At 37.5% G+C, this 13,217-nt stretch overlaps 1 protein-coding gene across 3 annotated transcripts in view; it reads right to left on the minus strand.

The window, feature by feature from the left end:
- Nucleotides 1-13,217, minus strand: part of LOC150089455 (nose resistant to fluoxetine protein 6-like) — a 129,952-nt gene that overhangs the window by 28,679 nt on the left and 88,056 nt on the right. For all 3 annotated transcript variants that reach the window (XM_090389498.1, XM_090389500.1, XM_090389499.1), the window contains exons 2-3: nucleotides 10,652-10,893; nucleotides 5,039-5,153 (exon numbers count right to left, since the gene is read on the minus strand). In XM_090389498.1, coding sequence (XP_090245624.1) covers nucleotides 5,039-5,153; nucleotides 10,652-10,893 — 357 coding nt within the window. The remainder of the gene's footprint in view (nucleotides 1-5,038; nucleotides 5,154-10,651; nucleotides 10,894-13,217) is intronic.

The raw sequence follows: 13,217 nt of genomic DNA on the forward strand, positions 1-13,217 counted from the left end.
ATTTCGAGTTGTCAGGATGTACCCTACCCCTCTTAGAAGTTCTGAAACGTTTAACTGAAACACCCTGTACACAAATGGTATGCTGCAGAAACATGAAAGCCGTTCGAATTTAAAGTACAGTAGATTATGGATAAAGTCTCTCCAGTCTGTCTCTATGAGACAGATTGGAGAAACTTTATAAGAGACGGTCATTAATTAACCTGACTGCTCTCTTCTGAATACAATATAGAAAGTTTGGAGAACACCAGATATACAATATTCCATTGTAGGTAATATTTTATATCTGTGCTCGAGATTTGTACGGAATGAGCAGTTGTGTAGAAGAGAAGCACCGAAAACGAAAAAAAAGAAAACTCGGATTTTTTTATGCAGAAAAATCAATATTTATGATGTGATGTGCTTATTACGAGAGAGGGAGAGAGAGACAGATCCCTATCAAAAAGCCAGAATTGTACAGAAATAATTCTAGCAACACGTAAGCGAATTCACCCCACTGCATTGGGCTTTAACAGTCACCAGATCTCAATCCAGTTGATCACCGGAGGGATGAAGCGGAGACCTTCTGAATAGATATCTGAAGCAGTCTAATTTGCAGCAACTGTAGAAAGTGGTGACGAGTCAGCATCCCACTATTTTTTTTATTTATTTAACTCAGATATAGGTGTACAACTTACCCCAGAAAGAGCCTACAGGCCAGGGAGTTCCTTGATAATTTACGAAATTATCTAAGTTCAACAGACAAAGAAATTAACAATACAGTATTACATATATGAATATTCATGTATGTCAAAAATTTACATGTTTATTTAGGAATAGCCTTTCTTTTGCTCAATGTCAACCTGGCAGTTGTTTGGCAGGAGGGATAATATACGGTGGATGATCTCGGTCACAGTCTATGTCCATTGTTTCGGATGTCTACTCCGAAGATCTCCACTCCATCCCACCGGTGCTCAACTGAATTGAGATCTGGTGAGGCCCAATGCAGTACGATGAATTGGCTTACATGTCATTGGAATGCTAGTATTGGATAGGAACATCCGGTCTAAAGGTTTTATTCTGGGCGGCTGCATTGTAGTTTAGCTATAGCGGCGACGGGATTTCTATTTTTTGGGTGATGAGTTTTAAGAGGGTGGCGATGTTCGGTTTGATTAATATGAGTTGCCAGAGGACCCAATCCAGGTTTGCTTGAAGGATACTTCTAGAGGCTGCAAATGGCTCTCCCAGGTAACGGTTTAGCCACCTCAAAATCCAGTATTCTACAGTCAGGAACCGCTTGAGAAAACAGCAGGCACGGAAGCCCATACAGGGGAGGCATATAAGGCAATGGGGAAAACACATCTCTCCACATTGCGTGTTAAGAGGTTAGAACTTCGAATCGTTGTTAGTTCCTGTTTAACACTCCAGTGTCCCAAGGGTTTTCTTTCTTGTCTCTGCGAGGTGGGGAAAAAAGGCGAGTTTATTATCCCATATCATATCTAGGGCTTTGTGTTGTGGCACTCTCTGAACAGGATGCCATATAAGCCAACACAGATGTCAGTTTTCATACTGAAGGACATTTGGGCAATCTTCTTTGGGCTCAGGGTAAGACCAATGTCTTTTAAATACGAGGCTGTCTTCGAGTTGTCTGGAAGCATCCTTGAAATTAATTGTGGATTACGATCATTGCCGGAGGAAATGAACATCTTTAGATCATCTGCATATGACAGAAAGGGGTCAATGGCAGCAGCCAAAAGAAATGCAGATAGGACTCCACCCTGAGGGGATCCTCAGTTCAGGGTGTAAGTTAGGACTGTTTGGTCTTGCGAAATTTGTTTGCCTGTTGGTAAGTAGAGCTTCAAATGTATCGAGCAAGGGGCTCCTGATCAGATGGCAGTCATACAGTCAAGAAAGAAAACCCTTGGGACACTGGAGTGTACTTTTAGCAGAGCTTTGAAAAAGTGTCAAATGTGAAAGAGATGTCCATGAAAATTACATCTATTTGATCTCGAGAGTTCAACGAGTGTTGTTTTTGTCCACCACCCTTTCGATCCATCCTTGACGAAGCAGTAAGGCTAGGGAATAAAGGGGAAAACCCTAATTGCTATCAGGCGGCTTTTCCTATGAAGTGACCACTCAGAATAAATGACGGATATAAAATCCTAAACTTTAATTTAAAAAAAAAAGGCACGTGCTCAGGATTAGGAAGACATGAATTTTTACAAATATATTTTATCATAAACTTGCATTTTTGCTCACCCATTTAAAACAAAAATTTGTTATTCTTCTTCAGAGGAAAACACTTCGTGAAATTCATCGGAAATTATGTTTTGGTTTAATTTTAGAAAAGGAAACCTTCGCGATTTTTAGTATCTTACGATATATGCGTTTTTATATCGACGAATTATTTACATTATAGTAGTAAACAGGCAAAAAAAGAATGACCAAAGTCTCTTTAATAGTATGCACACATACTGCAGAAGAGCTCTGGCTCCTCAAGTGGGTAACCCACAAATACAGGATCGACTGCAGTTTTATACTATAGTAATGGTCCTGGTCAGGTAGTATGTCAGTTCCCTTTCTCACAGATGAAAGGCGACTTGGAATTAAACATCAACATTTAATTTTTAAAATAAAGAGCAAAAATAATTGAAATAAAAATGACTGATGTTTAATACAGATTTTAGTTGAATGTACTACTACAAAATAACATACCGAGATATAAAAGATGACCCTAAAAATGGGGCTTTACCTTTTAGGGTGATGATTGAACACCAAAATTCTGGGCAAAAATTAGAAGTTGGCTTTCACGCTGGAATGTAAGGTAACTCAATTTGGGATATGTTGAGATGTGTTATTAATGAAATATATTCAATTTATGTAGTTGCTATTTAAAATGTCAAAAAAAAAGATACATTTTTTCCCGACGGTATTATACCGTCTACGTTGCTTGAGAAGGCATTCCGTAGCCTCAGGCGCCACAACAGCCCTGGTCTGAAACAAAACATTTGAAATTAAAAGGAAAAAAAAATGGAAGGAAAAAAAAATATATCGAATTCTACCATATTTTTGGATTTGGGTACTTGGAAGCAGCGAAATTAAAAAAAATCAGCAAAGTTTTTGATTTATTTTGGATGGAAAATGATATCCGTCACCTCGAAGATTCCAAATAATGTGAAGAACACTGCAGCAGATCAGAAGGGGTAAACGATGAAATTTTCTGCGACTTTCAAACTGGACAGTAAACAGACGTTGACTGCTTGTTCCACGTGTTCGGACTGGTTTGGAAGACAGCAGTGGATTACAGATGCTAATTTAGAAAGAGTTCCCATGGAAATATTTGTAGAAAAGGTATGCAACAGAAATTCAATGTTTCAATGGTAAGGAGTGGAATGATTTTGTAATCATTAATTAATCTGACCACCTCTTTTGGTTAGAATCCAGGAGTTTAAGAGAAGATTTGGGGATACAGCATTCCGTGCTAAGAGTAACAGATAACAAAACAGTGTTCCATGATAGGATGGATTTAAGCAGAGTCAATAAACGTTTATAGGAGAAATCACGTAGAGTACAGAGAGAAAAAAAAAAAAAAAAAAAAAAGTTTTTTTTTCCCTATGCAGAAGCAGTATTTTTGATACGCTTATGCCAAGAAAAGTTAAGATTATCCCTCAGTAAAGGTATATTACCTTGCTAGAAATATGTGTTGAATTTTCTTCAAATTAGCATACATACACATGAAATCAGTAGGCGCCATAACACTTATTGAAATGACTTCTGATTTTTGTTTAATATTCCAAATCGCAAATAAGACTGCTCTTGATATTAGGAATCGTATTTTACAGTAAGTATAATATACCATCACAGCTGTACGTTTTACAAAATTATAATTATGTAGGCTTACCTATGACAGAGAAAATCAAATTAACAATTATCATAAATATCTCATAACACTAAAGAATACAATTATATCTTTTAAATACGCATGGAAGGTATGGTATTCGCAATATTTATATAAAAGAAAATAAACAACACAGGCTTGTATGTGAACAGATTCAAATAGTTCATTGATTGCCGAGCCAATCCCATCTACTCTTGAATATAGTACTCTAAAGGCCAGACAGTGATATATGTGGTTTAGGTAGTGTAGTGTAAGGTTGTGTTGGTTATCTGGCCCTTTAGGCTACTGGAATACCACCCACCCTTAGTTACCGTACCAAGGCCGGGGAGCGAGGCCAGGTAGTAGGGATAATCAATGGCTTTACCAGAGCTTACGAGGAAGGGCAAAACAACAAAAAAAAAAAAAAAACAGGAACACGAGGAAGACAGTTCGAGATGTGGATAATAGGTGAAGATGGATGGTAGGAAATCTTCCACCAGGAATTATAAATTAAAGGCACTGAAGGGCTTCCCTGTACAGGATACCCGCCCTCTATGGGAGGACTATTAAGAGCAGTAGAAAGTTTAGGGAGTAGAGCTCGCCAGGAGAAAAATTTGGGGGTGAGGAGGATGGGCAATGCCCTGGGGATAGGAATAGATTATAGTCGTAGCACCAGAGTACCCTAAGACTTCACCCCTCATCCCCAGGGCATTTCTTATCTTCCCCACCCCCAATTTTTTTTTTCAGTAGGCTCCAGCAAATCAGTGAGAGACATCCAAAATAGGTTGCCTCCCCACAGTTATGCGCCAATTCCGTGGCTCCAACTTGAGGTGGAAACTCAATTCGGACAACAGAAGCCAATATTACTGAAGCATATATAATACTACTGTTGGACAATCTTTTAAATATATTTCAGTGATATCTCTAGATCTTTGACATAAAGCAGATGTTATTTAGCATCTCAGCTCAGCTGACTCAATCTTCGATGAATGGGCTGCAATTGGGCGTGAAAATTTAGTTTGGGATCAAATATTATTCCCATGTCTCTGCGTTAAGTAACTTGAGGAGAGGCAACACCGCTGAGGGAGGCATTTATGTTTATGAAGGTTGTGTTTTGAAGTAGAAAACTATAATTGCGGATTTGGAAGTCTGATAATGGACCAAGTAATCAGAAAGATTGCTTACCTAACTGAGCTAGGTTGCTGACATCCTTCTGGGTACACGTAGAAGGCACACACACGTCTATTCTGTAGGACAGGAAGTAAAAGGCATGGGCGATCCGTGCAGCTTGACGAACAACCTGTCGAAGGATACAATGATTGTTATATACTGTTACAAAAGTTAACGTATGGTCAAGAGTTAATTCGAAAATTTGAAGTCTGATACACGTTCTTTAAAGTCGTTGCTCACTTCCTACGTTAAGATATATAATAGAATAGGCGAAACTAAAGCAAGTAATTCCAAAATGGCTGAAATTTGGCAGATACACTAAATTTCTCAGACAACGTATTAAAACTATTTTATATTGCAAACTCTTCAAATAAGAAGAAAAAAAATCCCCAGAATTAAGTTCTCTTTATTGTCTTGAATAAGTGACCACAGATCGCGTCGTACAATTAAAAAAAAGTCTTATTTAACTTGCCTCCCATTACAACAATGCATACAACTAAAACCAAAGTAATATGAAAAGGTCTTCAAGTCCATTCTCCATAGGAAATAGTCGTTTGCAGATCATTTCTGGTTCATCCCCAAAACGCACTTGCAGGACATGAGATCAACAATATGTGTACACAATTTGTTGTTCATCACTCTCACCATAAATGGTGATGAACACAATTTGTTAATAAGGGAAAAGTAGTCTTTTCCATTTCTAACCAAGAGGTAGAGTAGTAATACTGGCGTTTTTTTTAACATGATATTCTCATCAGAACAACCCAAGTTGTCCCATTCTTATTCCAAATGAAGTTTCTCAACGATTTTGCCAGAAAACAATCCGCATGCAAATGGCCAGAACGGAAGTCGTGGTTGTGCCCACTTTTCGAAACAGAGGGGAAATAGGAATCATGGTAAAACGCGTCATCTCCAGCACAGAAGCCATCGTATTTCTGGGTGATCACTTTGAATATGCATGAATGTCACGTATTTGTAGTATGGTATGGTCGGATTTCCAGCTTTACCTTTTACTGGCTTAAAGATTTTTTATCCTCAGTGCAACAAGTAAAACATCAACAACGAAAACGTTACAACTGCAAAGTATCTGGACACCCCGGGATTTCTCAAAAATAAACCATACATGTCAGGACTGGGTATAAAAGCAATTGTGTTCACGTGTATGCGAGTCTCAAATAAACATTCTATAATATAATCTACGAATTGTACACTGTCACTCGCCTTTTATTTAGTTCTGCTAAGTTTCCAGCTAGTGAAAAAAATAAAATACTAGTCGTTCAGTACACAAAGTAACAATCTTTTCATATTAACTAAATCTTTATCATTCCATAAATAAAACAAGCAAAATACGTTTAAATAAAATTTGTTATATTTATTTATAAAATAATAAAAATAAATTTGTAATTTCATATTACTGTGATTATAATCATTTTCCTCCATGTGTTATTCTCAAACCCAAGTTATTTTTTAGACATTCTGGTTTGTGTTTACTATAACACCATAAATGAGAACTCATCCGCTGTCAAAACAACAGCTGTAATAAAACTGTCCCTAACTATTTTAAACTATAAGTTGCTGATTTTTCCTGTTAAGAAAGGACACTAGTGTCATTTTAATTTTTACAATATAAAAAGGTTAAAAATCAACAATCCTCGGGCAAGTTTAGCCCTTTCTGGGATACAAAATACACAGCCTAGTCTGACGTCAAGAAAAGAAAGAAAGCTATAAAGATAAACATAAGTCTCTTTTCTTCCAATGAGTTCCTTTGCCTTTTTGAGACACAGAGGTCCTATTAAACTGTTGGAAATGTTGAAGTTTATGAATATGCTGTTGGAACTTCAAAAACAGCGTTCAGAAGCCGTTAATTAAAACACGTTTCTACTCTCGGTAGTGACTAAGTTGTTGAGATGGTACCTCCATGCTCTGCGTCTTTCTCAAACTACTCTAACGCTATCTATCAGCGATCATAACTTCATTTTAATGATACTATCCGAAGAACATGAATTAGGAAAACCAATGAGAAAATAAAATAACAAACTAACGTAACGTGAATAACAATCGAACAAGGAAGGAGATTCAGAAATGTTTATTACTTCATAATGATCAACTAATGACACTAGAAATTTGTTGATGTTCCATAATACATGTTCGCTGAATATTACTTTGTTTCCCCTGTTTTTTTTTTTTATATATACAGTCAGGTATTTGAAAAGAAGCACACGATTTGTCTTTTTGCGACTTCCATGTAACGTTAAACAAAAACTTAAATAAGCGCATAAATTATAAATGTATTTGGTTGGTTTCTTTGTAACAGCGATCAGCCTAAGTTGCTAAGTCTGATCACCAAATTGGTTCAATGCAGGTAAAGCATAATATTTTAGGGGTAGCATTAAATTTTCCAGTACACACACACCAAGAATTTTAAAATATTTATGAGTAACCAAAGCAAGTCATGGGCATCTCACTTAAGTTATAGCTGAGAGAAATTCTATTGGTGGCCAGTCATTAGCTGCCCTCTTCTCTCCCATTTCGTATACTTTTCACTCATGATTCGTGGTTCCGACCACTTACATGAGAAGGGTTTCGTAGACAGTTTGTTGCTGAGAATGGATGGACTCGAAATAACAGTGGCTGACTCGCCTATAGGATTCTCTCCACTCTAACTGAACAACGTCACACATGATAGTCGGATGCCTTTTGCAATCCCTATAACATGAGACCTGCTACTTTTATATGATGGTCATTTGAATGTGTAACAAGGTTTAAAATTCAAATGAACCTTATATATACGAGTGTACTATCTTTTAATTCTGGCTGCATCCCGCAGCGCGGAAAAACCAATTTCCACTCCCTCAGGTTCATAATCTGAGCAAGAGAAAGAATCCCATCAGGATTGTGCCTGTTCAACCCTTTCAAGGCCTTATACACCTCAATCAGATCACCTCACAGATGCCTAGTCTCCAGCCACTGCAATTTGCAGAACTTGCCTCTCTTGGTAAGAGGATCCCTTCATTCCCCTCACCAATCTTATTGCCTTTCTCTGTACACGCTCAAGCAACTCTACATCCTTCCTAAAATGAGGCCTCCAAACCTGTACGCAATACTCAAGGCGTGGCCTGACCATTACCTTATACAAAGGGATAATCGCCTCCTTTTCTCTACTAGCAAAATTCCTGTATATCATTGACAATGCCCCATGACTTCTCTGACTGCACAATTACTCCCAGGTCTTTTTCATTCTCTACCACCTTAATTGTAGTACCACACAGTTGGTACGTTTCTCTGGGGTTACTTTTAGCCATATGCAGTACTTTGTATTTATTAATGTTAAACTTCAATTGCCACTTCTCAGCCCAACTTTTCTAGATCCTGTTGCAGTAGCACACTGTCATTAACAACCCGGCCAACATTTGTACCATGCCTCTGGGTTTGATTTGGATTTTATTGACGCGGCAGCAACATGGACTATAATGCATCAACAACGGTAAATGAATAAAAACAGTTACCAAAAGGCGATAAAAAATTATGGTAACCCACGAAACTTTGTCACTACGTAAGGAATTTGTGAGCTATATATGAATAGAATCATCAGAAATGGTATAAACGATATATAAATAAGTATTAAAAGTATATATAACAAGAGTACATTTTAAATAGAACTAAGCAAGTTAATTATTTTAAATAGTTAAAAATAGCCGACACATTGTCAGTGTGTAGGGCTCAGTCAGATGGCTAAAAGCCATTAAAGATGCATGTCGTTGATTTCTAAGATGTGGATATTCAGATAAAATGTCTAATGGTTAAAATAGCAGTCCTCACTCACAGGAAAGTCATCCGACCTAAGCAGAAAAGAATGCGTAAGACGATTATGTCCTATGCGGAGGAAAGGAAGAATGACCTCTACAGTTCCTGCGCAGACTGGACCGACATGTTTGGATCACAGGCTTAATCTGATACAACTTGTTTGTATCAGATTAAGCAAAAGCGGATATAGAACGTAGATTCATAAAGAGAATACAGTACAACCACTGAACCCTGGACAAGCTTGGATGGGATTATATCTCAACACTGATAAAGCCTGTAATGCACTTTTGATAATTATTAGTTTTAATGAAGTTCAAGGCTAGCTCTATAGCAAAGAACTCTGGGAAGACTGCAGTGGATCCCACAGATATTTCTGATTTCGAGCCATCAGTGAAGACAGCCAGGAAATTAAAGCAAGCAGATCGATGGGCAGTATAGAGTTGCAGGTAGATATATGATGAATTGCTGACCTTTTCCCTGTCATTAATGAAGGAGTTGAATGGGTAGAAAGTGATCATGCCACAGTGAAAGTGGTTGTCTTGGTGACAGGGAAACACCATCTACCGTAATGTCTAGCTCTCCTAGCAGCTCTCGGACAAGTATATTTAACGCACGGTTGGAAGTCTGACGGTGTTACAGGACGATTTTTCCATCGTGACTCTAAAACGGATATCCGCGTAGGGTGATCTGGCAGGAATTTCAGTTTAAAAGTATATTTTAACGACAATTGCTTTCGTCGAAACGACAGGAGGTGGTTCAGTTGCTTCCACCTATAAACTCTGGACACTGAATGTTCTAAATTCTGCAGTAACAATGCAGATGGCTTGATGATGAACTGGGTCTAGCTATCGGAGTACGTTGTTTCTAGCAGATGCATACACTTAGGATCCATAATCTAATTTAGATCGGACAAGTGCACGATAGAGGAGTAAACTGCTTCCCAATTGGTAGATGAAATAACAAGTAGGAGGTTCAACCCCCTTGTGCACTTCGTCTGCAATTAAAGGATATATGGTAGGAATGTCGACTTACTAAAGAATGCAAGCTCCAAGAAGGGATGCAGCTCATGAAGTTCAATCCTTCATATTATTATGTCATTTTAATAAATTAATATTATATTGCACAGATTAGTATCAAAATTTGGAAATTGTGAGAAATACAGGACATGTTTCAAATATACAGGAAATATAGAAAAAAATAAAATAGTACGTGAAGCACCAACAATGTAATAAATGTTCTAGTCTAGTCAGACAAGATTTCAATGCCACTTCACATTAAAAACTTGAGGCAGTAAAGCAATCCAGCATATACATTTAAGTTCTCTCTAAAAAAAAGGCTAAACGTTGAAGGCTACATATCATTAACCAGATACAGGCATCTAACAACTTCGAAGAAAAGAATGCTGAATGCAGGAATTTAACCTTGTAGTGTTATGGTTTCTAGGTAACAAAAAAAACACCAGGACATTACGTGCATAGGAAACTCGGAGACGCGACTAAAATATTATTTTGGTTATTGTAAACAATGAGAATGGATAACGAAAATCTTGAGTCCAAACAGAAGACCCTTCAGACACCTTTTTCCCCTGAGCATCCATCCACAAAATGACGTAGTCGCATGCAGAAGCTATCGGCTCATCTAACTCTTACCAAATACCAGATTCAAATTTTGTAAAGCAATAACGTAAGAGTTAACATACAGACTAACCTTCCTATTGTGCCTGGCCACGAGTTTTGTATTTTGAAAACCATATTCACAAAGTTGGGTTTTGGCTCTGTAATTTGCATAATATTTCTATTATTTTCAAGACAGTAGCGTACTTACGTTATCTCCGCTCTTGGAGAAGTTGGCGAGGACACTCAGAGGCTCGTATATAGTGTACTGCTGGGGCTTAGGGGGAAGCGGTGGGCGAATTTCGATGGTGCAGTATTTCCCACGGAAGAATTCCCTATCTGAAGGTCCATTTTCTGGCTTCGCTACAATGTTCACGCACTCATCGAAAGCTCCAAATGACGTCACAGTCCCTCTTAACATACCAGCTGGGGGTTTTCCAAAAGCGTCCAACACTGAAGTAGAAAACAAACAAAATTAACAAATAATAAAACGACGCTCATTTAAATATTTGAATGCATACCGCTTTGCAATCAGACAGAGCAGGGCACAGGATACTGAATGAATGTAATGATTTTAACGATGAAATAACTTATTTCATCGAGGTCCGAAAATCTCATGAGATGAAAGAAATTTGTCATTCTCGATATGTTTCTCTCTGTGTGCAAGTTCTGACTTGCATGTTGAAGTCACACCATACAGTACATTCGGGTGACGAAAGTGACTTGTCATATTCTACTTTTCGAGCGTGGTAACGGCAAAATGACAGCGTATCCATGTCACATTTTATACGCTATTAAACACACCTTTATAGCAAGATTATGACGCGGATTCTCTTAAATGAGTTAACACAGCCTGAAATGTTAACTCATTTAAGAGAAGTTTCCTCATTTATCAGAAGAAAATTCCCGAAAAACGGATTAGATGCTGCTGGGTGACAATACATCTTTTGTTCAGGTACTATTGGTTAAATAGTACCTAAACAAAAATGGAATAGCATTTTTAAGTTGTTTTCACCATAAATATGGCGATACAGTAAATTTGCAAGCAGCTACAATCCCTAGCATCGTTACTGTTATGGGCATTGCATCCGGCATACGTATAAAATTTCGTTGATTTTCATCGATTGCAATAAAGATATTTGTCGTGATAAAAAATCAATTATTTCATCCTGGAATTGTTTCAAATAACTCTATAATCGGGGGAGAAAAACGCTGTGCAAACGCTTACCTCGAAGAAAAAGTTTAAAAATTTATATGTATTAATTCATTTTCATAAAATAAGAATTTATGCCTCTCGAGTTTGCTACATGTGTATAGTACTTAGAATTTCAAAGAATTTTGAGAACTTTTATTCTGCAGATAAATAATTCATGAGGGAACTAATTTTCTGCCTTGTTATACGACCTTTCTTGCTTAAACAGTACTGTCCTTGTACAGGAACCTGCTAGAGCCGAAGCAAAACAGCTATTGAATATACTTAAATACATATCCTGAACATTCAAGGAAAGTCTAGAATTGCGCAGTAAATGATAGTATTATACAGCAAAAGATTTACCTATTGAATAATAATGGATAACAACCATCATCTATAATTATTTCCTTCTTTATTGCAATGCTTTTCATTCTGGGTATTTCGAAACGCCGCCCGGTAAGTTACCCTAACGTACCTTGTCGAGAGCAGTAAAGTTCCCTACGAAGATTTAATTGCGATTCCGTGCTTAAATCTAAAGCATATTACCTTGAATATTATTCCAGGAACCAATTTATAAAGGTTTATGCTTCTACATTTTCACCACTTAATCCAACGTGGTTTCTCATTAAAAATGAAGCGCCTTTATTCTCTATCTCAATGCATGTAGGTTTTCGAACAGTGATCAACCAGTTCCGACTGGAATTCAGTTTTAAAGTGGGACGCACGCTTTCTTAACAAATATCCACCTTTATCCAGGCGTGAAAAACGTCCATCTCTTTGCAAAGCAAGAAGGCAGAGACCCGATTACTTTATTCAACCGTAAGTAGGGCCACGCTAAAACAGGTAGGTATAAAGCATAGCGCAATCGGAAGAGTATTGCAAAATATTTGCAATACTTTTAAAAATGTATCATCAATGTTACTTCAATTAAGGAAGTATTTCCTTAATTCCTTTCAAAGTATTGCCGAAGTTCAGTTGACTTCATAACTTAACTTACAAGATAACTTTAACGATATCATATTAGAGTTTGAAAGACCTTTGGGAAGTGAGCAAACAGATCGATACATCGATGTCAAGGGCAGCTACAGAAAAACCCACGGGTAGTCTGGGCAATCAGCCGAGAAATTATCAAAGTCTTCCAGATAAATAGATCACTTCAAAAGAAATGCTATTAAAGCAAGGCTATTCTTTTTCCTAGATAAATTGTTGCACTGACAAAGCCCTATATTTTGTAATTATCATTCTGTTGTAAAAATGCCAGTGCACTTTCCTTATCCTACAATTTTTGAAATAAAAAAAACTGGTTTTGCGAGGGGTGATCATTCAATTTGCGGACTGGTGCAAGATCTAATCTTAATTGTTATCATCTGAATCTTCTGTATTTTTTTTCCTTCTCGAAGTACTCTTCCTTGAACTTTACAAACCTTCGCCACCGTTATACCCACGCATTAAATGCTTCTTGCAAGCCATTTTTCAAACGACTGCGAAGTGCTTCAGTTGCGGCTCTCCGAGCATCGTGGTATTGGACGCGAAAAGCTTGCCTTTCAGAACTTTCTTCAGACTACGAAACGTCAGACTACAGAAA

The sequence above is a fragment of the Mastigoproctus giganteus genome, chromosome 2 (assembly GCF_048544385.1).
Source record: "Mastigoproctus giganteus isolate SK-2022 chromosome 2, ASM4854438v1, whole genome shotgun sequence".
Classification (NCBI taxonomy): domain Eukaryota; kingdom Metazoa; phylum Arthropoda; class Arachnida; order Uropygi; family Thelyphonidae; genus Mastigoproctus; species Mastigoproctus giganteus.